The sequence below is a fragment of the Propithecus coquereli genome, unplaced genomic scaffold (genome assembly GCF_000956105.1).
Source record: "Propithecus coquereli isolate 6110/MARCELLA unplaced genomic scaffold, Pcoq_1.0 Scaffold43, whole genome shotgun sequence".
NCBI lineage: Eukaryota > Metazoa > Chordata > Mammalia > Primates > Indriidae > Propithecus > Propithecus coquereli.
Window position 1 is genome coordinate 9,194,206 of NW_012150063.1, and position 25,978 is coordinate 9,220,183.

Here is a 25,978-nt window from a genome sequence, read left to right on the forward strand (position 1 = left end):
AAACTGTGTGACATTCAGGCATTTTGCTGGATGCTAAGGATACAAAGTTGAGCAATAAACTAATTGGTTCTTGTTCCTGGGGAGTTGCTCTTCTTACAGTCTTAACACTTTAACTGCATCAGCCAAGAAGCTCGTTAAAAATACGCATTCCTGGCTGGCTGTGGTGGCTCATGCCTGTCGTCCTAGCACCTTAAGAGGCTGAGGCAGGAGGACTGCTTGAGACCAGAAGTTCAAGACCAGCCTGAGCACCACAGCAAGACCCTGTCTCTACAAAAAATTTTTAAAAATTAGCCGGGCATGGTGGCGTGCACCTGCAGTCCCAGCTACTTGGGAGGCTGAGGCTGCAGTGAGCTATGATCACACCACTGTACTCCAGTCTGGGGGACAGAGTAAGACCCTGTCTCAAAAAAAAAAAAGAACCTCAGCCTGCAAGTGTCCACTTCCCAATCTCCTCAGCCTCCTGAGTAGCTGTGACTATGGTCACATACCACCTTGCCTAGCTAATTTTTTTCTTTTTTGTAGAGACAGGGTCTGGCTATTTTGCCCAGGCTGGTCTTGAACTCCTGGCCTCAAGCAGTCCTCCCACCTCAGCCTCCCACAATTCTGGGATTATAGGCAAAAACCACCACACCCACCCCAAATAATTTTTATACAAGTGAGGGGGAAAACTGGTTGGGTGATGACCCAGTAAGTGGCCAAGCTACAGACTATTTAGATCTTAATTCTCTTCCTGTAATTAAATTAAAAGCTAATCAAGAAAAAGGATTTGAGCCTTTACTTTTTTTTCTAATTAAACTAAACAAGGAAAAGGGCTACGTAACAAATTAAGAAAATAGAATATTTAACTCTTACCGAATATATGAAATGTAAACCTAAGTTTTTACTCAGCCTCCCTGTAGCCCTGAAGTCAAGAACAGGAGAACCACTAGTTTCTAACTCAGAATGTCAGGCATTTACCCCATTCCCTTCTAACCCCTCTTCACAATGAGAGCAGAGGTAACTAAATACCCTCCTTTTGTAGGATTATCCTGGTAATATCCTTACCAGGTGTCCCTCCTCCCAAATATTCCCTTTTCTCATTTTGATAATGTGATCACCCTGGGGACCAAAAGATTAAAACTTTACTTTTCTTACATAAAAGAAATGAAGCAAAGGAAGTTACAAAAGAACCTATATAGTACCAAGAGACCTGTGGGTAGGTGGGAAGAGAGAATTGTTTTGCTCTGTTCACTAAAATGTACATTACTGACCGAAAATGAGTCATGCTAAATACAGATAGCTCTCTTGGGGTTATTTTTAATGTTCAAGAGGTGAAAAAAACAAAGCCTACCTGCAGCCTATTCCATAATTTAAGGAATCCACATAAAATTTTGTTTTGTTGTGAGGGGGCGATGCTAAGGGTTCAAAAAAATAAAGTCCAAATAACAGTCCATGATAAAGCATTTACCTTTCTTAAAATATATATATATGTGACCGGGCGCAGTGGCTCAAGCCTGTAATCCTAGCACTCTGGGAGGCCGAGGCAGGAGGATCGCTTGAGTTCAGGAGTTGGGAGACCAGCCTGAGCAAGAGCGAGACCCCGTATCTACAAAAAAATAGAAAAATTAGCGGGGTGTGGTGGCACACGCCTGTAGTCCCAGCTACTTGGGAGGCTATGGCAGGAGGATCGCTTGAGCCCAGGAGTTTGAGGTTGCAGTGAGCTGCACTCTAACCAAGGCGACAGAGACTGTCTCAAAAAAATATACATATAGACACACACACACACACATTTATGTTTTACAGGCCAAGGGCCTCAGGAAGACAGGGTTTTGGAGAAGAGTGGAGTTTGGAAATTTAAAATGAAGCAGTCTCTGGCAGGCTCAAAGCAGTCACGGGGATAACGCCACACTGGGCCGAGAAGCTGACTCGGGGAGCACAAGCTCAAGACAAACGTGCAACGCTGTGTCCGCAAGCCCCTTATCCGCCACTGTGCGCCGCGGCTGGAAACCGAGGCTGCTTCTCCGTGCGGAAGGGGCCTTGCACCGCTCAGCAGCTCCAGGAGACACGGTTTCAAACAGCAAGGTCTCCCACAGTCTAGATGGGAACAAGTTTCTCTGCACTACCTCCCTGGGTCTCATTAACAACAGCGGTTTCTTCCAGGTTCCCACGGCCAGGAACCAAGCAAGCAGCAGAGGACGAGGACAGCGGCCTTGCGCTGGCAACCCACGTCCCTCAGCCCCCGCCCCCCCCCGGTTCTCTGGTACCCGCGGCTGCTCCCGGCCACCCCCGGCCCTCGGGCCCCCAGAACTCTTGGGCCGGGCCTGCAGCCGACACCCGCGGGCAGCTCACACCGCACGGCCCCCGCTGCGGAGCCGAGGTCACCGAGCGACCCGGAAACGCTCGCCGCGGAAGAACCGCAGACAATGACACTCGAGTGTCCTCCGCATGAGCCCAGAACTCTGTCGAGAGCTTCCCCAAGAAAAAAAACCCTCACACTCGTAGCACCGGGGAGCCCCCAGACAGCCCTCCGAACGCTTGCCCCAAACCGCTTTCTCACCTGAAGCGCGTCCACGCGGGGACGCGCATGCGCGTGGGTGGACAGCGCCCCGCACCCCCCTCCGCCGACAGCCCCGCCCCTCCCGGCGTCGTAATTACCACTTACTGAGCTCAGACTAGGATCCGGACCTGAGTGCGGCTGCATACGTTATTTTACTTAATGCTCACAATTGCCCTATGTAATAGGTGCTGTGAGGAGCTCGTTTTGCAGAGAGGACAAGAGGCTTACCCTGCCCACGATCACACATCTAATAAGAGACAGAATTCGGATTTGAGCTCAGCACACTGGCTTGACGGAGCCTGTGCTGGATCGTTTTTCCACACTCTGCAACCCTAAGTGTGAGCCCCAGAAGATCGGCAATTTAGGCATCACTTGAAAACTTGCTAGATCTGCAGACCTAGTGAATCAGAATCTGCATTTTAGCAAATCCCTAGACAATTCGCTTGCAGATTAACATTTGAGAAGCAGTGTCTATACTGCCCACTAGGTGAGCGGAGGAAGAGGAGAATGACTCGAAGGGGAGGAGAGGGAGGAGAAAAGGAATATAAAGGTCTATTGCGGTGCCATGTGCACGACAAAGACTAGAATACCCAAAATAGTAAGACACGATCGACCTTCACTGAAGTTCCAGTCTAGTGGGAGGTGGGGGCGGTGAATATACCCACAAATAACTGATGAAAAGTACACAATAAGGGCCTTGCTTCTTATCTGAAGGATCGTTTTAGAGAAGGGGTGATAGTTAGAGCTGACTTTGTCAATGCTAAGAAAAGGAAGTGCCTCTGTGGGGCGCTCAGTGACTGCCCCAATTTTCCTATCCAACCCACCCCCATCGTCCGACCTATATGGCTCATTTGCACAACTAAACTATTATAAATTATGAGAAATGTGAATGCATAAACTATATTCATTTAAAGCATGTCATTGTTAGTCAAGATCACTCAGGTCTGCAGAGCCAGAACCCCAAACAATCTCTTCCACTATACCGATTGGTCTAGTAGCCTCTTAAAGTTTGAGCTTTGTACAGTCTCTTGATCTCTTCTATGTGCTCTATAGAAACTGTCCTTGGCTTGAACATTCCGTTTAATATTATATATTTGACTTTCTCTCAAACTTTTCTCATAAGGTGTCTTCCTGCACCATGTTGCTTTTTATCTTTTCTGTTATTGTTTTTGCTGTCATAACAGCAAGAGTTTTTCTCAAAACTTTTCAGAATTCTAACCCCAGGCATCACCTACACCACGGAGGCTCCCCTTTCCATCCAACTGGGACACTCGGACACCCACCACATTTTGTCGTTGTTGTTGTTGCAGTCAAGTACAGTAGTGAGAAGGGGGGAAGATCAGAACATCCACAATCTTTAAAATTTATTCCCATTCAAAGATTCACCCATAATAAATACTCTTCATATTGAAAGCAACCCCCATGACTTGCATTAAACATTTTGTTAAATATCAGTTGAGACACTATTCTATGCCTCAAGCTTCCAGGCCTGTCCTAGTCCGCTCAGGCTGCTATAACAAAATACCATAAACTGGTGGCTTACAATCGACAGAAATTTATTTCTCACAGCTCTGGAAGAGAGGAAGTCCAAAATCAGGGCACAAGCAGATTTGGTGTCTGGTTTGGGCCAACTTTCAGGTTTCTGAGATGGTGTCTTCTCACTGTGTCCTCACATAGTGGAAGGGGCAGGGGTCTCTCTGGGGTCTGTTTTATAGGGGCACTAATCCCATGCATGAAGACTCTCACTCATGACCTAATCACCTCGCATAGGCCCCACCTCCTAATACCATCGCCTCAGGGATTCAATACATGAATTTGGGGAGGACACAAACATTCAGACTATAGCAAGTCTCTACTTACATTAGTTTGAAATACCAGAACATCAGTGTTAAAATTACCAGGATGACAAAACAAGATGAAAAGGTCATTGGAATGGCCCAGACTTAAAAAAGAAAAGAAAAAAAAAAACTTTAAAAATATTGATAACGAAGACTGAAATAATTGTCTAGAAATGTGATCATTTCTTCTGGAGAGTCTACATAAACTAACTAAGGGTAGGTGGTTAACTGGAAAGGGAATTTCCCAGTATTGCACAAAACTTGACATCTTCATATATGTTGATATGTCCTACATATCTTGGGCCCCACTATAGATTTCACAAACACATTTTGAGGCGAGGCACATTTGGCCACAGGTTTGGGGCAGGAAAAGTGTGGACTCCAGTGGAAACTCTTACCAAGGGTCCTTCGGGGGCAGTGCATTCCTGGTCCCAGTCTTCTGTAGTGGCCATAGGTACAAAGGCTCTCCACATTAACAAATATGTAAAAGTCTGCTGTCCATTCTTCCATGTTCACCTCAAAGAAAGAGCAGCTAGTGAACCTGGCAGGGATCTTCGAGCTAAAGCTCTTTCACTTACCTGACATGAGTAAGTGGAGATTAGTCTCTGGCCGGCCACTGCTGCTAGATGCTAACGGGCATCTTACTGGATGAGAGGGGCCAAGATCCTGGGGATGGCTGAGCCTTCCCTGCAGAAGACCACAGGACACAGGGCAGTGTAGAGTCATGGGCTCTGTCCCTGAAGCAGGGACAGTGTGGGGACGGTGGGACCCCTGATGTCCCAGCTGCCACGCACTGTAACCGGCATTGCAATGAAGTGGTCCTCCATGATCCTCAGTTTAAGAGGCGATGGGGTTCAGGACACATTACCCCAAAATATGGCACGTTGGCATTTGAGAAAACAGCAGAAAGAGAAAGGTCATTCTTACCTTCTCCCCCCAGCCTGCCCTTCTCCCCTGAAGCAGGTCGCAAAACCTGGGAAGGATTTTCTGACCTTCCTCTACAGCAGGTCATAAGATGCTCATTCGAGAGATGCCTTTCCTGTACCTGGAGGAAAGGACCATTCTTATCTCTGAGGACACAGGGTCACAGAGAAGAATCTGAACAAAAGGCCTTGCTAAATTCTCCTCCACAGATTCCAAGGTAAATTTTAATCCTGAGCTACACTGGGAAGTCACACATCTCTTGCTAAGGAAAAGAAAAGGCACAGCGTCACCCCGAGGGGCCCTGCTACACAGGAAGGAAAATAGCACAGGAGGAGTGACTTACCTGCTCTCAAAACCATCCTGGGGCCAGACGGCTCACAGGAGCCCTGTGCTACTTGACCCCTGCTTTACTGATCCAGCTTGATTTCAATCACCCTAGACATTTTTTTCCTTAATGTTTTCTCTCTCTCTCTTTTTTCTTTTTATGGTATAAGTTCCTAGCCTAGAAAAATCAAAGAAAATAAGGTAAGAGTGAATGATTTCTTTAATGTCAAGGAAAGGAACTTTGAATAGGCCTCCCTTGCAGCTGCCTCCAGGGCATGAGCCAGGCCAGAGCTGGCGAAGTCTAAGAGTGCTGCAGCCATTGATCCCCAGCGTGGGTAAGGTGCAGGAGCTGAACGGGAAGCTGGGGCTTCACCTGCTGTGACCCACCTGCATTCACAGGCACGATGTGCAAATGTACCATACCATAGAGGTTATTTCGTAATTACTCATGCTGTTTCCCTCCCTCATGCACGCCAGACAATTAATAGTTGGCATACGAGTTGAGTATGTCAAGCTGTAAAGTTAAGAGGTTAACCTAAGCCTTGGGAGACTAAGAAGAGACACAGCTCACATTACCAACCCCAAAGAGCCTTCCAAATCCTGGAATTACAGACATTAGTGTCAGAACAGGACCCAGCCCATTGTCTTTTTAAATGTTTTACTCCCAAGAAGCTAGTAAACAACAACCATGTTTGGATTAATGTTGTAAATTCCGCCTCACCCAAGGGAAACAGAGACTGTTTACAATGTGAGGGATAATCCCACTAAACCAATTGGCAGGGAATCCAGTCCTACTCTTCTCTTTTTGGGAGGGAGATTCTTAAATACACCTTCCCAACTATAGTGAGTGTCATTCCCTCATTATGTAAGGTAATAAGGCCTTCAAATGGAAATATAGAAATATTAAGATACTCAGATATTCTGACTTTACCTTTCACAAACTGTTTTTTTTAAATAAATATTCAAAAATGTAATCAATCCCAGATACCTCTTCCTAGCTCAGAACCCTCTCTGGTCAGTTTTTTTCCCCTCTGTAAAGTAGAAATAAAAAGCTACTCTTGGCCAGATGTGGTGGCTCACACTTGTAATACCAGCTCACTGGGAGGCCAAGGCAGGGAGGATCACTTGAGGCCAGGAGTTTGAGACCAGCCTGGGCAACATGCAAGACCCCCATCTCTACAAAAATTTTAAAAATTAGCGGGGTGTAGTGGCACATGCCTGTAGTCCCAGCTACTTGGGAGGCTGAGGCAGGAGGATTGCTCAAGCCCAGGAGTTCACAGTTGTGGTGAACTATGATGACACCACTGCACTCCAGCCTGGTGGCAGAGTGAGACTCTGTCTAAAAAAAAGAAGAAGGAAAAAAAAAGCTAGTCTTTCACATCCACCACCTGCCTCAGTAAGATACTTTCTGTTGACATAAAATTTCCTCATATGTTTACATTTCTGAAACTGAAATCCATCTTATAATCAAGGTATACATTGAATGCAGTGTTTGTCCCAAAATGCTGTTATTAAATAAAATGTCTAGAAACCAGGAAATTTATTTCCCTCATAGTCATAAAAATCTCTCTCCTTAAAAGGTAAGATTTTTTTTTCCCAGTGAAAAGTCCCATGGCCTTGTTTCTTGTAGCAAATAAAGAAGCAGCAAAGAACACAAAATCCATGGACCTCTGAAATCTAACTCTGGTTTTTGGCGTGGACTGAATTGTAACGCCTGCCTTCCAATCCCAGCTCTTCCATGGGCCGACTCTGCAACCTCATGAGGTCAGTTAGCCCCTGTGAGCCTCAATTACCATAACTGTAAAATGATCACAAAGTAATACTCATGTCATAGGGCTTCTATGAAGTTATATTCAATCATCTCTGTAATCTTAGCGGTTTGGCAGGGGATGTGGTACGTGCTAGTGTTCCATAATGTTAGCTATTATTTTAACTGATATATAAATGACTATACAGCTAGGTAACTATGCATGACTAGGGGTTAACTTCTCAACTGGTTAGCATTGGTTTAGAGAAAGGTAAACAAAGTAAAAAAAAAAAAACTATGTTCTTAGGGTTAGAGAGAAAAATGGAAGCAGGACAAGGAGAATGATGTGGAGAAGAGAATGGAAGAGAAAATAAGAAGAAATGTACAGTATATTTTATGGAAATTTGACTTAACAAGAGGCCAAAGAGTAACTTTTAACCCAGAAAGTGTTCTAAATAAGATATAGGTTGAACTGCTGTAATAAAGGGACTCTTAACAATTTAGTGGTTCAAACAAGACAAACAACCGTGCTCTCTCACATACGGTTCAAAAGGAGGGTTGGTATACAGTGTGGGTCGTGGGGAGGTGACTGTGTTTCCTGAGGTTGTCCGGTGAGCCAGGTTTCCTCTGTCTTCTTGCTCTACCATCCCCTGGAGTGCTATTTTCCTCTGAACTAGTAATCTGGGTCGCCAGCACCATGTCTGCCGTCCAGGTGTAGGAAAGGAGATATTGAAGAGTGGAGAGCTGTCAACTCCCTGTGTTAAGGATGTGACGGAGTGGTTGCACATATCACTTCTGCTGACTTCCCACTAACCATAGGGCCAAGACCAAACTGCAAGGGAGGTGGGAATTATAGGCCAACTCACCCAAAGGAAAAAGGTAAAGTGGCTCCTTGGGAAAGACTCTACCCCAGGCAGTGGGCATCTCATTCTAGAGAGTTTGACCAGCAGGGAACTGAGCTCAGAGGACTGGAGACACGATTGCATTGTATGTTCCTCTTTGCAAAGTCATTCCCTTCCATGAACCACACAACTGTGTTGCTTAATAGGTAAAGAAGAGGAGCTAACGCTATCTCCATTTTACGTAAACTTTTGGAGGTACATTGTTATCAGCTCAGACTAACACAACTAGTAAACTAAGATTCAAACTCAAATCTTTTGACTTTTAAATCTATTGGGCCAGTAAATGACAGATCTGAGCCTGGTGCCCAGGTTTGTCCCCAAATCTGCAGTCTTTTCCACCCCACCAAACTACTTCACAATCCCATGGCTTCCTTGTCACACCATGTAGGATACGTGTGCAAAACTATCAGCCAAGGAGAGAAGTGAGGTTTCATTCTATGAATTGCTGATAAGAAAATTGTATGCCTGATTCAACTAAATATCTCTTTGTTAGATATTTAATATCTATTTTCTTCTGTTAGGAGATTCCATTCTCCGCTCATTGGGTGGGTTGTCTAAATAGTAATGTAATCAACCCTTGGGGTAAGATTCCCTGATCCTCAGCCGGTTTTGCACCTGTGGTTTACCTTTTGTCAGAGGAGGATATGCAAAAGAGGGGGAGAGGTGGATGGGAATTAAATGATTCCTTTTTCATGTGAATGGGAGGAGCCGTTTATTCCACCCCCTGAAAAACTCCCTTAAAAGCAATCGCTGCCTCTGGACAACCATGAAGCAGGTTCATTAGCAGGGAGCCACCATGGCTGATAAGTCCAAATTTATTGAGTTCATTGATGAAGCTTTAGAAAAATCAAAAGAAACTGCACTCTCTCGCTTATTTTTCACCTATCAGGGGATTCCTTACCCAGTCACCATGTGCACCTCCGAAACTTTCCAAGCCCTGGACGCCTTTGAAGCCAGACACGATGACATTGTGCTCGCATCTTATCCGAAGTGTGGTAAATAAGAAATCATTTCCCACAAGTGCCTTTCTCGTGGTGGGTAGGTTGGGGAGGGGCGTGAGACAGAGGTGGGGTGAAGGCAGTTCATCTCTGCCGGAAGCTGGCTGGACAGCAGTGAGGAGGGTGGCCACCACGATTAGACACCTAGGTTGTAAAATCAATAACCAGAACTGCTGAATTTTAAAACCCCAGTGTCTGAGGGAAGAGGTCTCTGTGAAAGGCCAGGATGGAGGATGGAATGGTGGAAGGGGACAGATGGTGGGGCTGGAAGGGAGAAATACGTACGCGGGACAGTCCCATTGGCATTGAGCATTGACTGTAGCAGAGATTTTCATCTTAATTTTTTTTTTTTTTTTTTGGAGACAGAGTCTCACTGTGTTGCCCAGGCTAGGGTGCTGTGGCGTCAGCCTAGCTCACAGCAACCTCAAACTCCTGGGCTCGAGCGATCCTCCTGCCTCAGCCTCCTGAGCAGCTGGAACTATAGGCATGCACCACCATGCCCGGCTAATTTTTTCTATTTATTTTTAGTTGTCCGATTAATTTCTTTCTAATTTTAGTAGAGACGGGGTCTCGCTCTTGCTCAGGCTGGTTTCGAACTCCTGAGCTCAAACAATCCGCCCGCCTCGGCCTCCCAGAGTGCTAGGATTACAGGCATGAGCCACTGCGCCCAGCCTCATCTTAATTTTTGATTGAAGTCAAAAGCATGGCTGCTCTTATAATTTATATGATGATTTCCATGTAATAGATTATTTTTCAGGCTCAAACATCAATCCTCCAGTTTCTCAAATCATTTTTACAAAGATCTTTCATCAAGACATAAAGAATCTAAATCGTCTTACTTTATGTCACCCTCTTTTGATTCTTTCCACTATTGTTTATTAAAGCCGACCTCATTTAATATTTTTCTTTTTAACTGTTGCTGAGTTTTTATAAAATCAAAATTGTGCACTCCTCTAGAAAATACTTATTAATTTGAGGTAACATAATATATGATATAATAAATAACCATTTCTATAGTATAACATTGTTCTGTAAGGAACATATTCTAGATTCAAAAAGAAGCATGGTCTCTTGTTAAAGAAGATATCTGACAAACAAGTTGAATTTTATACTCACATAAGTAAATGCTGTTTTCCACCAAATTTTCTTTCCATAGCCCAGGTTATTTCAAACACAGAAAACAAAATATACGCATCAGGGAATGGTTCTAGATTTTAATTTTTACCATGTATATGCTAAAGTAACATCTCTGTTATATCGAGACTTCTTAACGAGCTTTTATTCTTTGATTTTTCTTATAGGTTCAAATTGGATTCTCCACATCGTCCGTGAATTAATATTTGCTGTTTCTAAAAAAAAGTATGAATATCCGGAATTCCCAGTTCTTGAATGTGGGGACTCAGGAAAATATCAGGTTAGTACCAACAGCCTTTAACCTTACAGCAATTTATTATGTGTTTACCATATCCTCAGCACTTTGCAGGTATTCTTTTATGGCAAAATGACTTTATCACCATTTTATAAAAGATAGAACTGTTGAGATTTGCCCAACGTCAAGGGGTGAATAAATGATAGAGCTAAGATTCGAACCCAAGCTTTTTTATTTGAGCTCTTAGTGAGTACGCTGTATAGCCAGACTTTTTTTTTTCTTTTAAAGTGGAGGGAAAGGTAAGTTGAGAAGCCTCAGGAAATGAACTGAAACCAAAAAAGCCTGAAGTCTCTGAAGACACGGACATGGGCAGGACGCTAGGAGGAATCTCCAGTCTTTTTCTAGTAAGACATTACTTTTGATTTCCCTGTCTCAATTACGACTCTGGGGTGTGTGTGAGGGATGGGAAAGGATCAAGTAGCAGCTAAGAGAGTAACAGGTCACCCTACCTGTCATTACTCACCTTCCCACATGCTATTACTCACCTTCCCAAAGTAACTAACCGCGGCTTGAGTGTGAGACAGGATGCTCTGCTCCCTGCCCAGGGAAGGCAAGACAGGAGTGGGAGAAGGATCTGCCTCGGGACTTCGGTGCCTGCACAAAACAGGGGCAAGGAGGACCCTCCTCCCCAGCCCTCAATACCGCAGAATGCAGTTGGGAAGGGAAGGCTGTATTCAGGGGGAACCACAGTTTCAGTAAAACTCTCAGAAGTGGCTGACACTAAGACTCTCAGTGGGCGGACAGAACCCAGTTACTAAGAATAAAGCTACTGAACTGGGACTTACGGAACAGCTTCTGGGAAGTGCCTGAGACCCTTAGCATGATGACAAATACAAACTTGGAAACCAGGTGGAAGGAAACCCATTTCTATGGATTCAGCCAAAGTAGCAGAAACATACATTGTAAATGAGGTAGGTGTTCAGGGACTTGTGGGGTGAGGGGTGGGGAGGTAAGTGCCGAATCCTGGATATGGGTGGCAGCAAAGGAACCCCAGGAGGCATCAGACAGCCTAGCAGCTGCATCAGGGCCTCCGGTCTCAAACCTGGGAGAGTTACCTGTATGAAAGCACACCTGATGGAGGCTCAGTCAGGACAGGCCCGGGAATGCAGGCATCATAGGTGGACAGGGGCTTTCAGAAGCATTTTCCTAGGTAGAAATGAAGGAACTAATGAAAAGCCCCATTGACTTCTCCTATCCGGGCCTTTGAATATCGTTCCCTAATCCTTAACATTACCTATAGAAATGATGCCAGCTTTTCTGCACTTTTAGAAATTTGTCCAGCTTTCCAGCTTCTCTTTCAAGAACTTGTTACATTGTGGGTCACAGGTCCCAATATAATAAGTTTTTATACAGGTCATCTTACCAATATAATCTTTCTTATTGAATTTGCCTGTGTTGTTCCTCGTCACCTGACATAGACAAGTGTCCCTTATGATTGAAATAGGGTTTGGTATATTAACTTGTAAGTTTTTACCTTATTTATAGGATTTTTTTTTCTTTTTGAGACAGGGTCTCGCTCTATTGCTGGGGCTGGAGTGCAGTGCCTCATCACAGCTCACAGCAACCTCAAACTTAGGGGCTCAAAGGATCCTCCTGTCTCAGCCTCCCAAGTAGCTGGGACTACAGGCATGAGCCACCACACGCAGCCAAAGATAACTTGTTTATGCGATGTCCTTTTTATTTTTAAATGGAAATCAGTGTGATGAGCTCTACTTAACAGTTACTCACCTAACAAAAAACTTTTCCAAGATACATATTTTTCCTTAAGCAAGATGTATCTATATCTAGTCTTTACATTGCTTACAGTTTGGCTATGTTACACATTTTCATGAACATAGTATATTTATCATATTTTGTTACAGTTAGCTTCCATTTTCCCTTTGGATATTTTTCTAATCCTTTTACTGATTTCATCATTTCTCATGTGTCTGTATGTGGTTTTTGGCCACGCAGTTTAATAGAAACAGCACTCTATTACTTAATCTGAAAATTACCACCTGTGCAGTTTTGCACAAAGCACTTAATACCTCAAAGCCTGTTCTTAATCTTTAAAATGGGGGTTACAGTATCTACATGAGAGGATTGCTGTGAATGAATGTAAAAGTACTTTAAATGCTAAAAAAGTACAATTTGATGTATATCAGATATTATCACTACTAGTCACCACTTGGGCCCATATCATTGTTTTAAATTATTTTTTATTTTTAAAATCTCATGTTTTGCCCCCTTCCTTGAGTTGGGATCCCCACCAAGTTTTTACAGAGCAATTGGCTCTACATGTCTGAACATCATTATATCACTTGCAAGAGTAGGTATACTGTAGCTGTGACCAAGCAGTGAGTGACCTCTAAAAATGTGGAACTGAAGACCTGAAGTCATTAAGATCTGAGTTTTAAGTTAAAATCCTTAACCCTGGCAAATTGAATAGATAACTTCATTTTCAAAATTATTGGTAGAAATTGGCCGGGCGCGGTGGCTTACGCCTGTAATCCTAGTACTCTGGGAGGCCGAGGCAGGTGGATCGCTCAAGGTCAGGAGTTCGAGACCAGTCTGAGCAAGAGCGAGACCCCGTCTCTACCAAAAAATAGAAAGAAATGATCTGGACAACTAAAAATATATATATAGAAAAAATTAGCCGGGCATGGTGGCGCATGCCTGTAGTCCCAGCTAGCTGGGAGGCTGAGGCAGAAGGATCGCTTAAGCCCAGGAGTCTGAGGTTGCTGTGAGCTAGGCTGATGCCACGGCACTCTAGCCCAGACAAGAGAGCGAGACTCTGTCTCAAAAAAAAAAAAAAAAAAAAAAAAAATTATTGGTAGAAATAGATTACAGAAAAAGAATCAGTCAGTTCTCATACTGGCAAGAATTTCTCTCGTGAAATATTTCTCAGACATTTAAGAGACTCTATGGACTTCCAGGTTCTGTTGGGATATTTGATTGTATGGAGTTTTAGTTCATTAAACAAAAAAAGATCTAGATTTTAAAAATGGATTTGCAGGAATTGAGACTTGACTATTTCTGTTAAAGACCCTGAATATAGAAGAGACCCAAATTAAGAGGGGATTGCAGATTATGTGCTGTCTTGAACAAAATGGACTTGATACGATTGTCAGTAAAGGTAAATTTTTTTAACAACAAAAAAGAATGGCAAATGCTAAGCAGGATGCAACAAGGAAGTTCAAGAAGAAGATTTTAATTATTTGTTTATTTATGATTCTTCATTCCTCATCCCCACAAAGAAAATAGAAATAAAGAAAAATTAGAGGAGAAGACATAGTGATAGTGCTTGAAACTACCATTTAGATACCAAACTTAAGAGTGATTCACTACACACACACACACACACACACACACACACACGCTTTCACCTTTTTTGTGTATATTTTTAAGAGAATGAAACAGTTTCCGTCGCCAAGGATTTTGGCAACTCACCTGCATTATGACAAGTTACCTGAGTCCATCTTCAAGAATAAAGCCAAGGTGAGTGTCCTTTCCTATTGGTATTTCAATTTGAAATTTTTCTGTGTAGATATTGGCCCTTTGAGGTATATGATGAGTTTGCTCCTCATCATAGGATTTTACTAAATGAAGTATGAGATTTAGTATTTCTTTTTTTGTTGTTTCTTCAGATGTATGTGCTATCGTTGCATTCAAGTCAAATGCATTTTAGGATGTAAAACACAGTCTTAGAATAAAACATATACTTTATACATATATAAAACATACATTATAATGTTTTATAGGGCATAAATTTCAAAGTCCCACTGGAATATTTACAGTTTTTAACAAAAGAATACAACCTAGTAAAATGAGCAAAAATGGTTCCTTTGGTTATTTCTGGTGAGCACTATTTACTTGAGGTCTAAAACTACTTTATTCCTGGATTTCACATATAATGATAAACGTCATGTCATGCATACACAACTATAGGCACTCTGGCTACTTTCACCATTTGTTTAAAAACCTTGTTTCATGAACCGGTATTGATATATTTCTTGTAATCACTAGATTTTACCCAACCCCTTTTGTTTCCTGTCACCCGGTCTCCCTTCCATTTATTTCTTGGTGACTTTTTTTTTTTTTTTTTGGTCACAGAAGGGAAGGATTAGAATTAATTAAAATCAAGATTTAAACTCTTGAATGCTACAAAGAGGAATGGGAGAATAGTGAAGTAATAGCAAAGAAAGGCAAAGGAGGCAAGCAGTTAAGATAACTATACTGGCCAAAGGTAGGCGGGGAAAGGAAGGAGGAGGAAGAGTGGGAAGGAAAACGTTAAGGAAGTGGAGACTTACAACCAGCAGCCCTGTGGCCAGGTACCCAAATCCCAGGAGCTTAGAACTGGAAAATGCCTCAAAGGTTGTCTGCGCTAATTCCCACTGGGTGTTTTAATTCCACTCAGTGGCTGTCTGGACCATGATAGACGGGAACTCCTCTATCTGCTGAGCCAGGTTTGAACAGCTCTATTAAATAGTTTTTCCTTATTCTGACAATCTACAAAATCAGAAATACCACCTTAACACATAATTTCCCCTGTTTAATGCAGTTAACATGATCACAAATCCAGGTGACTCCTTTTTTTGCACCTTTAATGATTCTATAAGAAACAGAGCTGAAGTAATTTATAAAGCATTTGCATTTGGGGGCATGCAGGCTTTTGAACAGAGTTTCACTTTCACAAGAATAAAGGGCAAGAAAAGAGCAACAGAGAGGTAAGAGTTGCTGCTGATTTGTCCACACTCCAGCCAACTGGCCCTCACAATTTAAATTTATGTCTTTGTGAAATTGTAAACTGCTATGATAGCCAAAGAGACTAGTAAGTGGTAGTTAAAGGCTGAAATAGAAAACCCTTGGATGACAAGAATCTATCATATTTGGATTGAGGGCAGGGGTGAATTTTAGATCTAAGCGTAAGACAGATCTAAGCATAAGAGCCCATTTGTCTCTATTTAATTTTAACCTGTTAGCCTTAGTTCGTTTCTTTAGATAAACAAGGTATTTTGAGATCCAGATTCCCTCCCAGTTCCATGTCATCTACAAATTTGATAAATGCAGCTTCCATGTCTTCACCTAAATCAATCGTTAACATGTTAACTGTGGCCCAGCCAGGACAGTGGAAAGGCTTATTAAAAACCTCCAGGCGGGTTTTTAATTGATTATTTAGCCTCCTTTGCATACGATTACCCAGTTTTATATGTCTAATTGCTCCTACTTCCGGCTTCCATTCTTCCATTTTGTTGCAGAAGAAATCATAAGCTACTCCATCTACTAATCTAAAAACCATGTCCCAAGAATCCAGGTATTAGCAGCAACTTGCTTTTAGAGGACCCATGTTGCCCCCTGCTGGTTACCACTTCCTGGCTTCCTCTTTTATGTGGCCCTAAATCTTGTTGTTTGCCAGTTCTAGAAACTTCTCCCAAATGGAGGTCAGAATCTGTACTTTGCAAAATCCACATCTTTCCCTTTTCTGAAAATGAAATGACTTCTGCCTGTCTCTAGTTGTCTGACCTCTTGTGCATTAGCTCAGGTTCCTCAGACTTCTGGAACATGCTCAATAATTGTCCTCCAATTCCTCAATTCTTGAAATGGAAAGCATCCAGCCAGAACACACGAAGTCACTTGGAGCAGCCATGCGCTGTCCTGGAGTCTTTTGGTTCTTTTGGGTTTCAGTTTGCTCTTTACGATGTTGAATTCACACTTTTCATCCAAAGAAACGCTTTCTTCATCAGAGAAAACACACATAACATAGGAATTCTGAGGTTCCATATGCATCATATCTCAGGCCCCAGAGAGTGGGCCTTGCCATTCTTTGATCTTCTCCCACCAATTCTAAACATTATTTTTGTTGTTCTTAACATTATTTTGCAATTTTTATTTTATTTGGGGGTTTAAGCTGTCAGAGCATACTCTTGTGACTTTTAGTGAGCTTACTTTTTTCTTTTATACATCTTCTATTCATGCCTTTTAATTGTCTAAATTCATTAGGGAAAGTCCTCAGCTGCAACATTAATCTTTTCTTCCTCCCCTCTCCCCAGACTTCCCCATTAGCCACTTCCTGTTCCTCAATTTCTTACTGTCATTCTTTCTTTATATATTAACACGATTTTGTAATATACAAGTAGACACAATGATATTGTTCACTTTTGAACCTTTTCCAAAGTTCAAAACATAGACCTAAATAAATTAACTTATTTTTCGCTCCCTAGATATTGGTGATATTTCGAAACCCTAAAGATACGGCAGTGTCTTTTTTCCATTTCCACAACAATGTCCCTGATATTCCAAGCTACGGCTCTTGGGATGAATTCTTCAGACAGTTCATGAAAGGACAAGGTATGGCTGTTGGTAAAAGAATTCTTGTTACTTCAACACTTGACCACATAAATATGAAAATCCAAATTGTTTTAAGGTAAAGAAAGAAGTAAGATTTAGGCAGGCCTAGGGACCAAAAAGTTACATTTAAGTGAAGTTTTATAGCATCACTAGTTCTGTGCATCAAGCGATTAAAACGCATAACGGTTTTTAAGAATAATTTGGACAATTCATATGCTGACTATGAGTATTGAGTGGCCATAGAATAGACATGGGACAAAGGGACCTTTAACAAAGAGTCATGTAGAAAAGCATTTGTAGTTAATTCCTCTCAAGTCATTGTATAACATAATGATAAACACCAAGAAAGATAAAAAACCATGACACTGAACAACTACCCCTAAGACATTTGTTTGCCAGAAAAGAAATAAGTTTTTTTAGATCATGTTGCTATTTTATCTCTGGTTATTGATAAATACAATTTTATAAGTGTCTCCTAATGCCCCAGGTACTAAAGCAGGTGTTGTATGTGCATGATTTCATTTAAGACTCATAACAAACTGTGAGTAAGGCAGTATTCGCCCCATTGTAACTAATCAAAAGAGTTCAATCACTTGCCGATGTTCCCACTGCTTGTAAGTGGCAGTGACTCTCCTTCCATGGGTATAGTGGCCAGAGATCAATAAATGCTTCCTTTTATTAGTGGCTCTTTGATTCTTTACGGTATAGTGGAGGGAAGAATTATGCCAGATGACCCTAGAGGAGAAGCTGTTCACTCTAAGTTCACTCTAAGTTCACTCTAAGAGGACTACTTTGTTAAACAATTTATTTGTTTTTTATTGTATATCTTTAAGCTGTGCAACATGATGTTTTACCGTATACATAGTGAAATGATTAATATAATTGAGCAAATGAACATGTCCATCATGTCACATAGTTACTTCTTTTTTGTGGTAAGAGCACCTAAAATCAGGCACTGTTTTAATTAAGCCTTTGACATGTGTTAAATCATTTAAACCCAATGATACCCCATTGTACAGATGAGGAAAACTAAGGTACAGAGGGTTTTAGGACGTTGCTCAAAGTTACACAGCCAGTAAACAGCAAGGCTAATCAATGTCTAGATCTGTACCGTCCAATGTGGTAGCCACTAGCCACATGTGGCAACTGAGTACTTGAAATGTGGTTAGTGTCACAGCATTTTTAATTTTTTAAAATTTTAATTAATTTAAATTTAAAGATGGATACTCATTTCAGTTATTGGAAAACTTTAAAATAAGTTTGTAATAAGTTGAGTGTGTGAATATACTTTTTCAACTGTAAGTTTCATGAAACCTAAATACACATCAAGTATTTTCAATAAACATTTAGCATCCAACTGAAATTCTCTGTATATGTAAAATACTTACTGGCTTTTGAAGACTTAGAATATAAAAAACAATGTGTAATGTTTCATTGGTAATTTTTTGTTGATGTTGAAATGATATTTTTGGATGTATTGGGTTAAATAAAGTAAAACATTAAAGTTAATTTCACCTGTTTCTTTTCACTTTTTAAATTACACATATGGCTTGCATTAATTACATTTATATTGGGCAGTGCTGGTTTTTCTGGCATTATCTCTGTCAGTTTTCATGTACCATTTACTATTTCTGAATGATTTTATTCACTTTAATATTCATGAATGTCAGGCCGGGCGCGGTGGCTCACGCCTGTAATCCTAGCTCTCTGGGAGGCCGAGGCGGGCGGATTGTTTCAGCTCAGGAGTTCGAAACCAGCCTGAGCAAGAGCGAGACCCCGTCTCTACTAAAAATAGAAAGAAATTAATCGGACAACTAAAAATATATAGAAAAAATTAGCCGGGCATGGTGGCGCATGCCTGTAGTCCCAGCTACTTGGGAGGCTGAGGCAGGAGGATTGCTTGAGCCCAGGAGTTTGAGGTTGCTGTGAGCTAGGATGACGCCATGGCACTCACTCTAGCCCGGGCAACACAGTGAGACTCTGTCTCAAAAAAAAAAAAAAAAAAAAATTCATGAATGTCTATAGTTTTTAGCAAATCATTTTTACAACTTGCTTAATTATGTTACTTATGAAAAATGTTCAAGAAGATAAGAAAATGGATAGAAATAGGACATTGGACTGGTTTATACCAGCTCTTTGGGGTCAGGGATTTGTAATAAATTATATGAATGTCTTGTTGAGCATATACATCTATATATGGTTTATATTTTAGAGAACATTAACCATCTATTATTTTAACTTCAGTTATTGAAAATTCCTTAAGAAGTTTTTTTCCCCATGTTTTTAGTTTCTTGGGGAAGCTATTTTGATTTCGCAATTAATTGGAACAAACATCTTGATGATGAAAATGTTAAGTTCATATTATATGAAGACCTGAAAGAGGTGAGACAATGATTGTTGCTATTCTAGAACAAGATTTATTATAAACTACAACATAGAGCACTTACTTATAATGTCTGATTGTATGAACATGTATGGTATTCAGTAAAAAAAATATTCTAAGGCAGGGCATGGTGTCTCAGGCCTATAATCTTAGCACTTTGGGAAGCCAAGGCAGCAGGAGGATTGCTTGAGGCCAGGAGTTCAAGACCAGCCTGGTCAATATTGAGACTCCCTCTTTACCAAAAAATTTTAAAAATCAGTCATGGGTGGTGGCTTGTACCTGTAATCCCAGCTACTCCAGAGGCTGTGACAGGAGGATGGCTTGAGCCCAGGAGTTTGAGGTTGCACTGAGGTATGATGACACCACTGCACTTTAGCCTGGGCAACAGAACAAAACCCTGTCTCAAAGAAAAAAATTCCAGATACGTGGTATAGTACTAGAAAAAAAACCATACATAAATCCTTAGGTTGTTTGTTTAACAGAAATAAAAATAATGCTTAGGAAGTCATTACTATTAATAACAGCAATGCTTTTTTTCCCCTTTATGATGACTAGTCCAAACTAGTGATCAAAAAAACATCAAAGTTGCAGTGAACTATGATGACGCTGCAGCAGTCTAGCCCAGGGGCAACAGAGCAAGATCCTGTCTCAAAAAAAAAACAACAAAAAAAACCACAAAGAAAAAGAAAAGAAAAAAACAATAGGTAGTTCTCATTGATTTAGTGGAACATACATTTGGTTTTCAATCTATTTTTAATCATTCATATTATTTTTTAAAAATTGTTTATTCACTTAACAAACATCTAAGGAGTGATCAGTCAGCATTGTTTCAGGCCCTGGTGAGACATCAATGAACAGACCAGATAATGTTCCCTGCCCTGGAGAAGGTTACAGGGGAGACAGAATGATAAATAATAAATACAATAAATTTTAAAATGTATGTAGTATATGAGAAAAAGAAACAGCATAGCTGGTTAATGAAAATTGGAAATGCCAGGGGGTGGGGGGTTAGAATGCTGGACAAATCCCAGTGTAAAATAGGGTGGTTTAGGGAGACTCCTTGAATGGATGTGATTTGAGCAGAGATCTGAAGGAGGTGAGGGAGTGAGCCAAGTAGGTTCTGGGGGAAGAGCAACCCAGGCAAAGGGAATCAACTGGAGCAAAGACACCAGGGCAAGAGTGGTCCCGGTGTGATTAAGGGACAGCAGGGAGGCTGAGGTGCCTGGGCCTGCAGGGATGAAGCAGGGGAGAACAGCCAATGAGAACAGGCTGGAGCGGGTAGGATGGAGTATGAGGAATGGAGTGGCAGCCCACTGAAATGTCTCTGGCTTTCACTCTGGGAAGCCACTGAAGAATTTGAGCAGAGGGTTGTTCAGAGCTGATGTATTTCTAACAGGATTATTCGGCTGGTGTGTGAGAATGAGCTGCGGCAAAGAGAACCGGGGAGACCTGTGAGGAGACCACTGCAGTGGTCCAGGCAAGGGGAGATGGTGGCTCAGACCAGAAAGGGGCAGTATAGCTGATGAGAAGTGGTTGAATTCTGGACATACGTTGAAGGAAGAGCCAACAGGATTTGCTGCTGGATTGGATGGAGGGGAGGGTGGTGAGAGAAAGAGAGAAGTCAAATAAGACTCCAATATCATTGGCCTGACCAACTGAGAGGGCTGAACTGCCACTAATTGAGTAGGAGATGGCAACCGGTGTGGCAGGATTATGGGGGAGGTCAGGCGTTTGGTTTTGAACAGTAAGTTTGAGATGTTTATGATTCATCCTAATGGAGACGCCAAGTAGGCAGTTGGGTATAAAAGTCTTGAATGCAGAGAGAGTCTGGGCTGTAGATAAAATTTGGAAATCATTGACACATAGATGGCCTTTAAAGCCATGGTATGCAATCCATGTATGTGTAATCTAGGTATATAAGAGAAGAGAAGGTGACCAAGAACTGAGCTCTGGAGCCCTTTAATGTACAGATTTTGGGAAAAAGAGGAGGAATCAGTCAAGGAGAATGAGAAGAGTGGCTAGTGAGGTAGGAAGGAAACCAGAGTCCTGGAACCACAGTGAAGAAAGTAAGTTAAAGAGAAGGGAGTGTGTCAAATGCTCTTTAACTTAATCTAGTCTTTAATAACAGTCTGCCATGATATTCTTATCAAAAGAAAGTAGAATTTAATCTACCCTTTCTGTTTATAGGATACGTGCTAATTTGGTCTTTTCTCCTTCCAGTTTAGAATAATATTTCTGAAACTTGTGCTCCATGGAATACCAGTATCGCCCTAGATGTTAATAATTCTTTCTTGGGGGTTGGAGAGGAGGTTGCTTATTCAAATAGATTTATGAACTGCTGTATTATATAGCCTGCTGTTTTGGCAATTCACATTGTGCATTGGTCTGTTAAAGACTTTGAGAGATCCTATAATAATAATAAAAAAAATTCTCACTTTTGTTTAACCCGAAGGATTCTAAGCTTATTTAACCTCAACCCTTCCCTCTCTTTTTTTCCCATGAAATTCTATAATCATCTTGGGGGTACTAACTACTGTTTTGTTGAATACAGTTTAAGAAACTGTTCTAGAAGATTTATGAATTTCCACTGGTCAGGCATAGTGTTGGTTGGTTCATGATTTACAAGGGTAGTTAAGATAAATTTCATGATTCCTTCGAGTTTTTATTATTCTGAAAATTAGACTTTCTTGGTGGAGTTAAACATTAGCTACAAATAGAAATCAGAAAAAAAGAAAATTTGAATGAGCACATACAAATACATTAATTTCCCCAGCTGGTCTAGAGTGATACTTATTTTTAAATTTTAATAAAACAAAATTTCTTTTTTTAGAGACAGGGTCTCTCTCTGTTGCCCAGGCTGGTACAATCATAACTCACTGCAGCCTCAAACTCCTGGCCTCAAGCAATCCTCCCACTTCAGCCTCCCAAAATGCTGGGATTACAGGCACGAGCCAAGTCTGATACTTTTCAATACAATCAATATCATCCTAGATACAATTCTAACCTACTAATTAATGCTACTTTATTATGTATATCCTAAAAAGTATTGTCGGGCAATTCAACGAGAGTCATACATTGAAACTACAAAGTATAATTGATACAAAGTATCTTATAGAGATATCTCAAATATTCACATAGGAATATCAAAGTACCCTAAGTTTAAAGACAGAGATAAGCAGATGAACTAGGGAGTTAGGCTTAATAATTAATTCCACTTTGACTAAAAAGCCTATTTTTTCTCAGGGCACAATTCCCATCGAAAGAAATTTATCCTGTAAAATTTTGTTTTCAGAATCTCACCGATGAAATAAAACAAATTGCTGAGTTCTTGGGATTCTCTCTAACTGAGGAACAGATTCAAACTATCTCGGCCAAGAGCACCTTCCCAGCCATGCGAGCAGCATCTCAGGAAACACACGGTGCCGTCGGCCCATTCCTGTTCCGCAAAGGCAAGTTCGTATTGGCTTCTGGGGTATCGCATCCCTACGGTCGGCTAGGGAGCAACTTTGCACACGACAGGCAACCCAAATATCGTTATCTTAAATAAGGAGTTTTATTTTTCTCTCTCTCAGTAAGTCTCAATACAGGCAGTCCAGAGCTGTAACTGGCAGCTCCACACTATCTTTTAGAGTGGCGGTCCCCAACATTTTTGGCACCAGGGACCAGTTTCACGGAAGACAATTTTTCCACGGATGGGGGGTCAGCAGAGCTCTGTGGCCCGGTCCCTAGCAGGCCATGGACCAGTAGCAGCAGTCCGGTCCTGCAGTTTTAGAGTACTAAGTTGTCACTTTTCTGCTTGTCACCTTGTAATGACAAGATGGCACCTGGAGCTCAACCGTTATGTTCAAGTTCCAAGTTCCAGGTAGGAAAAAGGAAGTGGGCAAGCGACATGTTATATAAGCTGATTGAGGCCCCTTGAAAGAGCTTTTCTGGAAGCCCCACTCAGCGACTGCTTACATTTCATTGTCTGCCTTCCCTGCAGCCGTGGCTGTGAAATGTGACTTTTTTTTTTAAAGCTAGGCACATACTACCCAATTCAAATCAGGGTTTTGTTAATAAGGAAGAAGAAGAAAATGAGTATTGGATAGGCAAGTAGCTGTCTCTGACACAGAGCATTTTTACGAAATTTCATTAAAGTAGTCTGAATTCTTATGGAACTTTCTGATACTGTAGCTTTATGATTGCTAGTTTTTTTATTACATATATATTGAAAGTATAATGAGATTTAGAGGTAGCACATATAACAGCAAGGACAACAGCAGCTAATATCAGGCATCTATCATGTATTAAACACTTTGTTGGATTTAAATTTTATAACAAAAAGAATATGAAATATTTAATTTTAAAAATGTAGGAATCAAAGCTCATGGATATCACTTTTCCATTGTCACATAGCTAATAAACAATGGAGCCAGGATTTGAGCCTAGGTCTATATGACTCTAATTTTTCAAATGAAGTTCCATTTTAAAGATCCACTGTGAAGGGAGCATTGAATATAAGTCTGACTTTGGTTTGATTCCTAACTAACCCTGATTTTATGCCTTGTTCTATTAGCTTTAAGGAGAGGGAAATAGAACTTTTCTATACATTGTTAATCAAGTACTATTCAGAATGGAAGAATTCTAAAGTAAATAAATAGTTTTAAAAATGTATGATGTTCCTTATAGAAAATTTATAGATCACAGAAAAATATGAAAAAGCACGAAAATTATCCAAATTTCTCCCACCAGAGGCAGATATAACTTTTTGGCATATTTCCTTCCATCCTTATTCTGTGATGTTTTATGTAGTTGATGACATTTTTAAATAGTTTTGTGTTTTTTTTAATTCCCTTACTATATTATAAGCATTAAAAAATAAAAAATTATAAAATCTGTCAGCATCTGTTTGAGTGAAGAAAAAATATATACGATAAGCATTTCTTTATGTAATTAAACTCTCTTTATTAACATTCATTTCAACGGCTATGCAATATGGAACTTACAGCTTCAACCCAAACGATCAAAAGATTCTTCAGAAAGCAGTAACTTCCTTTACTTTTTAAAAGTTTTTTTTTTTTTAGACAGGGTCTCACTCTGTTGCCCAGGCTGGAGTGAAGTGGTGCCATTATAGTTCATTTCAGCCTGGAACTTCTGGGCTTAAGCAATCCTCCCTCCTCAGCCTCCTGAGTAGCAGGGACTACAGGTGCACATGACCACCATCTGGCTAATTTTTCTATTTTTTGTAGAGATGCGGTCTCATTCTTTCTCAGGCTGGTCTCGAACTTTTGGCCTCAAGCGATTCTCCCACCTTGGCGTCCTGAATAGCTGGGACTACATAGGCGTACATCACCATGCCCAGCTAATTTTTTTCAGTCTAAATTTGACTGGAATTTAGCAGTGGGGGTTTGTGTGCCAACTTTAGTGACTTTTAATAAGTTCTGATAACCCACTACCATCAGATCAGCCTACTTCCTTTACTTTTAAAAGCAAGTAGGAAAAACAAATCCTAATCTCAGGCAACAAAAATATATTTTTTGCAAATATATTTTTTTTGGTATGTGAAGTATTAACCCAAACCTGCCATAAAAATGTTAACTCTTCAAAAGGTATTTAAAGGCCGAGCGCGGTGGCTCACACCTGTAATCCTAGCACTCTGGGAGGCCGAGGTGGGCAGATTGTTTGAGCTCAGGAGTTCGAGACCAGCCTGAGCAAGAGTGAGACCCCCGTCTCTACTAAAAATAGAAACAAATTAATCAGACAACTAAAAATATATAGAAAAAATTAGCCGGGCATGGTGGCACATGCCTGTAGTCCCAGCTACTCGGGAGGCTGAGGCAGGAGGATCACTTGAGCCCAGGAGTTTGAGGTTGCTGTGAGCTAGGCTGACGCCACGGCACTCTAGCCCAGGCAACACAGTGAGACTCTGTCTCAAAAAAAAAAAAAAAAAAAAAGGTATTTAAAGTATTTAAAAGACTTGAGAGAGAGAGAGAGACAAAAAAAAACACTCTCCAAAAGTAGAATTTTCCCCATCTCAAAAAAACAAGTGGAATTTTAAGTTCCAGGTGTTGGGAGAGGGTTGTGAGTGAGGTGCCCCCTCACCCATCCACCCAGTGATGTAAAAAAGCATGTCACCTGCCACACCACAGATGGGGGAGCCCCGATGAATATTGTTAATTTTACAAGAGAAATTCTATTAGTTTTAAGAGTGTATAAGTTTTTTCATGTGCCCATTTTCACATTGCAAAGTGAAACATTGCACTGAAAATGGAAAAATTGAGAAAAAATAATCTAACAAATATCTGGGTCTACTGTTCTTTCTGTGTTGCAGGTGAAGTTGGTGATTGGAAAAATTTGTTCAGTGGAGCTCAGAACCAGGAAATGGACGAAAAATTCGAAAAGAGCTTAGCAGGCACTTCCCTAGGAGCAAAGTTGAAGTATGAATCCTACTGCCAGTGTTGATTCTGGTCGATTCAGGAGGCCTAGATTTTTTATTTTCTTTAATAACAATAGAATTTAAATATTTAAATTTAAATATTGAATGATAACTCAATCAAATAATCAAATAATGATAAATAATATTTAAACTAA

General features: G+C 41.0%; 1 protein-coding gene across 3 annotated transcripts; it reads left to right on the forward strand.

Annotated features, from left to right (window-relative positions):
• Positions 1-8,025: 8,025 nt before the first annotated feature.
• Positions 8,026-25,978, forward strand: SULT6B1 (sulfotransferase family, cytosolic, 6B, member 1). 3 transcript variants are annotated; one of them, XM_012653822.1, is made up of 8 exons: positions 8,026-8,081; positions 9,161-9,266; positions 10,571-10,683; positions 14,086-14,175; positions 16,899-17,025; positions 19,313-19,407; positions 22,701-22,857; positions 25,719-25,978. In XM_012653822.1, exons 1-8 carry the CDS (start codon positions 8,067-8,069, stop codon positions 25,847-25,849), a joined length of 834 nt encoding a protein of 277 aa, XP_012509276.1. In that variant the 5' UTR covers positions 8,026-8,066; the 3' UTR covers positions 25,850-25,978. The 3 variants fall into 3 exon arrangements, with proteins under 3 accessions (XP_012509276.1, XP_012509275.1, XP_012509277.1); XM_012653821.1 differs by lacking the exon at positions 8,026-8,081 and having other exon boundaries at positions 9,068-9,266; XM_012653823.1 differs by lacking the exon at positions 8,026-8,081 and having other exon boundaries at positions 9,167-9,261; positions 25,719-25,870.